A 4,523-nucleotide genomic window follows, 5' to 3' on the forward strand; every position below is an offset into this window, starting at 1 on the left:
CACACATACACACACACACTCAGACAAACAAATACATAAACAGTATGTTTCTGGAATGCGTAGAGGAGATTATAAGTTATGCGTGCATATAAGGTCTGCACAGTCCTCATCTTGACAAACACTATGCTGCTCATAACCTCAAAGTGTCTGTAGATTAACACGTCCACAACCACAAGACACACTCACAGAATCTTTGTAAATTTGCAAATGACTTACACGAGGAGCGAGGAGGTGTGAAGACCTGTTGACAACCCACTTGGGTAACGAACCTGTAAAGAGAGACAGTGCACAGAGGACAATGAAGAAAAGTGCGAGGATGACAGAGAATGAAAGTGAGAGAAAAAGAGAAGGAGGAGGATGAGGAAGAAGGGATTTAAAATTTGCTTTATTACATGTCATGTCAGCCAGGATCAAAATGAAGCTTTGTAACTTTCTAGGCGGGAGAAGGAAGAGAAAGGGAGACAGAGCTAGAGAGAGAGGCGGCAGAGTGAAACAGACTGTCCTTCATATGGTTACTATGGCGATTCATTTTGACATAAAGGCAGGGCAATGAATCATTTATTAGGACTTTGAGCATGCGTCAAACACCTGGGTTGAGTGTGTGTGTGTGTATACCTGTGTGCTTCAGTCTTCTTTTGTATATGTACTTCTATTTATGAACTGAAAGGTTGTCCTTGTGTGTTGTTGCTGTTGATTGCCTGTGAGTGTGAGTGAGTGAGTGAGTGTGTATTAGTTACCTCGGGGATCTACCTGGGCCATGTAAGTGAGGATACAACGGTTGGGTCCCTGGCACTGGATCATGTAGCCAGTCTGAATAGACACAGCTCTCACCATGTCCTTTTTAGGAGGGTATTTCTGTAGGAATGATACACACACAGTCACACACATACAGATTCTTATTCAAATTAACATTGTCATCATTCAGTGCATGTATCAGGACAAGGCATCCCGTTCCTCCAGATTTCTTTTATTATCATGTATGTGACTTCATTACATGCATGAATGCAAAAAATACACACATGCACAAGCAGAGATATTAAAAAATGACTGCTAAAAAAACCCAAAATGTTGTCTTTAGCTCTCTGTGACCATCTATCAAATGGCTGACATAAGTTGTGCAGGGTATGCACCAGGGTATTTTTCTGTGTTGTGTTTTTCTGCTGCCAGTCAAGCTGATTTTCTGCTTCACAGTCATCTTTCTGATGCTAATCCACTCCACTCTGTGACTAACACAGCAGTAAAGGCCAGCTCCAGCATACTATTCCACTGCTGACTCCTTTGACTATATATCTAAAGATTATTATTCATGATGATGAAGTACTGGTTAGCCTGTGCTAACTGGGACAGGCACACTGCGGAGCACTTAAGAAGCACACGAAGCAGCAGTTGGCTTAAGAACCTTTATCAGCGGAGAAGTTCAGATAACTGCTTTTATCTTTTTTTTTTGACTCAAATTTTGGTGCCTGCACCTCTCTACTATTAGGTTACACTGTAGGAATGCTTGCTTTGTGCAGTACAATGAAAACCTTTGTGAATCATTACATTGGCAGGCCTCTAGGAAATCAAGGACAACATCACAATGTTCTGAGCTACTGTAGAAAGTTTTTTTATAAGAGACTACGGGAAATTTTAAGCATTAACCACCAATGCGGTGTCTCTCTAGAGTCTCGACCCATTCACCATACCAGGAAATGTCGTGTTTTATGATATCTTAAAACTGGGCAACTGATGATCAATCAATCAAACACACATTTACTTAACTTTACGTAGGCTGTTGGTCAGGCAAAACAAGCAATTATAAGTCATCACTGTGCGCTCTGGTAACTTGGAAAGGATATTTGTTATTTGACATTTTATATATCTAATGATTAATCAATAAGATAAGAGTCTACAACCATAGCAGCTCTGTGATGCTATACTTAGACTCAGCCTCATTTTGAGCTAAATGCTGACATCAGCATGCTAACAATCTAACAATGGCAATGCTAACATGCTGACGTTTAGCAGGTATAAGGTTTAGCATGTTCACCCTCTTAATTTAGCGTGTTTGCATGCAACACGAATGCATGCTTTATGCTTAATAGCATAGTACATCAGTACAACTGAGTCTGATGGGAATGTCATTCATTTGTGACCCTATGGGAACCCTGAATGCCTGTTTCATCCATATTAATAGTTTATTTCAGTCTAGTCCAAAGTGATGGACCAACTGACCCCAGACCCCAGAGTCAGGCCACCATTGTGGCTTAAAAAGTACTCAATAGATTAACTGATAGAGTAGTCATTAGTACTCACTAGCTGTAGCCCTAATATAAATATATAGACCTCTCTTGCAAGTCCAAGTGAGACTCAATCTTCTCAATGGCAATTGCTGGGGAGCAAACAACAGTTACTACAGGTCAGTGGAAGATGGATCTCAAAGACTGATTGCTGGAAACTTTTCCAAATGTATTACTGAAAAAGCAGTTGTTAGTAATTATGTAAAAGAGCTCAGATGAACATGGTGTCAAATGCAGACTCCTGTAGACTCCGGACAGACTCCTAGCAGTGGGCACATGAACTCAGCACTCTATTAAATATCCTCTTAAGCTGCACTCCACAAGTCAAGCTCTCAAATTCTACTGACTAGCAAGAGTGACCTTGGCTAATCTCACCAACACACACACACATACAGACACACACACATACAGACACACACACACACACACACACACACACTATTATGTTCGTAACCACTTATTGATGCAGGAATGCGGAAGGGGAGGCGGAAGTCAACAGCTAACAGTCACATGAGAGGTCTTATCCTTTTGTAAACATTATATTAGTGAGCGAAACTGAGAATGAGAAAAAATAGGGAAAAAGACAAGAGAGGAAAAGAGACGAGGGGAAACACAAAAGACAAAAGAAAAAGAAAATGAGACTTAAGAAGAGAGGGGACAGGCAGAAAGGAATACAGCTCGAGAGAGATACAGCTGACTTTTGCTAACTAATTTATCAAATAAGTCATTTTCTAGTACATATTCCAGATTCACTGCTTTCTTTGCCTTATGTGATAGTAAACTAAATATCCTTTTACTGTTAAGACACTGGTTAGACAAAACATGGTGTTTACAACATCATGAAAGCAATTTTACTTTTTACTGTTTTAAAACCAGCTTATAAACCAGGTAATGAAATAATTGAGAGATCAGTTGTTGTAGTGTGGAGTGAGGTGATGAGTATAAGCTTTCACACGAGATAGTCCTCTTCTTCCAGTTGGACAAGAAACACAGAAATATAGCCAAACTAAAGGCTGAGGATTCTGGCCTGATTCCAAACTGAAAGTCACTCACACAGTCTCTAATCAGTCTGTTTGCTTTATTCGCTGTTGGCATTTTTCCTTTAAAGCATGACTGGAAGCCAAACTGAGAAGAAAGAAAAACGTATTCAACTGAATTTATCTGCTATCCTAAACTTAAACCCAAGCAGCACGCAGTACATTTATCATTTTCCCAGGTAAAAGCATCAAGGGCGCAAGAGGTAAGGCAGTGCTCTGTCTTTGGAAAGGGGCCAAACTCTCTTACTTTCTGCATGCAGTGACTGACACACACACACACAGTTTTGCATTGACCACTTTCCACAAATATTTCAGGATTTCTCCTCACACAACACGACGCCCTTAAGCTCGCTAAACTGGATCAACGTTCATTGCGGCTCAGCCAATGTGCGCTCATTTAAAAACAGGGTTTCACAATGCACCTTTGAACACACATGGAGTTATAAGAGGGTTGAATAAGGCCTAAGCTGAGCATATGTAAGCCCCCCGTGTTTGCGTCTATACTCACGGCATGTTTGACAGAGTAGTTCATGATGATGTAATCTTTCCCTATTGGCAGCCAAGAGCGAAGTGTGATGACATCGCGGTTCCGAAGAGGTTTTGGACACCTCCCTGTTAAACAAACAAGATACATTTTTACAGATCAATATGCACTGTCTCTGCTTCCCTTCACAAACTATATTATTGACAAATGAATGCAGACGCTTTTTGGAAATAGCACGTTTACACGTGAGTGCAACATACATGAGTAGTAACCGACATCGGCGTTGACCGTAAGTTTCCCGATGTCGAAGGTCTCAATGACGTTTGTGTCCCATTTCCTTCTGTATTCAATGTCATGGAGAACGTCGTACATGGTTTCAGCTGACACGTCCTTACACACCATCTGACACTGAGAAAGAGAGACAGACAGAAAGAAAAACAGTGCTCATTTTTAGGCAATAAAGAAAATGTACAAAGAGCTAAAATAAGTGTTTCATACAAGTCAGATTTATAGATCATAACTCGTGCTATTTCACTGATAATTAGAATGTGACCAATATGTTACGTGGCAAGTAGCTCTCAGCAATGTCAACTAGAAAAGGCCCCGCTTGTTTTACCAGCTTTTAGGTTGGATACCTATATTGAGAGGTTGATTGTAGCCTTTTATTCACCAGAGGCACCCACGGGGGCCCCCTAACAATGGCAATATGACCAACTGTATGCA

The 4,523-nt window shown here is 40.7% G+C and overlaps 1 protein-coding gene across 1 annotated transcript in view; it reads right to left on the reverse strand.

The window, feature by feature from the left end:
- Window positions 1–4,523, reverse strand: part of stard10 (StAR-related lipid transfer (START) domain containing 10) — a 15,562-nt gene that overhangs the window by 1,522 nt on the left and 9,517 nt on the right. The window contains exons 2-5 of the mRNA XM_035680735.1: window positions 4,061–4,208; window positions 3,825–3,928; window positions 738–855; window positions 217–269 (exon numbers count right to left, since the gene is read on the reverse strand). Coding sequence (XP_035536628.1) covers window positions 217–269; window positions 738–855; window positions 3,825–3,928; window positions 4,061–4,208 — 423 coding nt within the window. The remainder of the gene's footprint in view (window positions 1–216; window positions 270–737; window positions 856–3,824; window positions 3,929–4,060; window positions 4,209–4,523) is intronic.

The sequence above is a fragment of the Morone saxatilis genome, unplaced genomic scaffold (genome assembly GCF_004916995.1).
Source record: "Morone saxatilis isolate NCDOM2014 unplaced genomic scaffold, NCSU_SB_2.0 Contig8, whole genome shotgun sequence".
In the NCBI taxonomy this organism is placed as follows: domain Eukaryota; kingdom Metazoa; phylum Chordata; class Actinopteri; family Moronidae; genus Morone; species Morone saxatilis.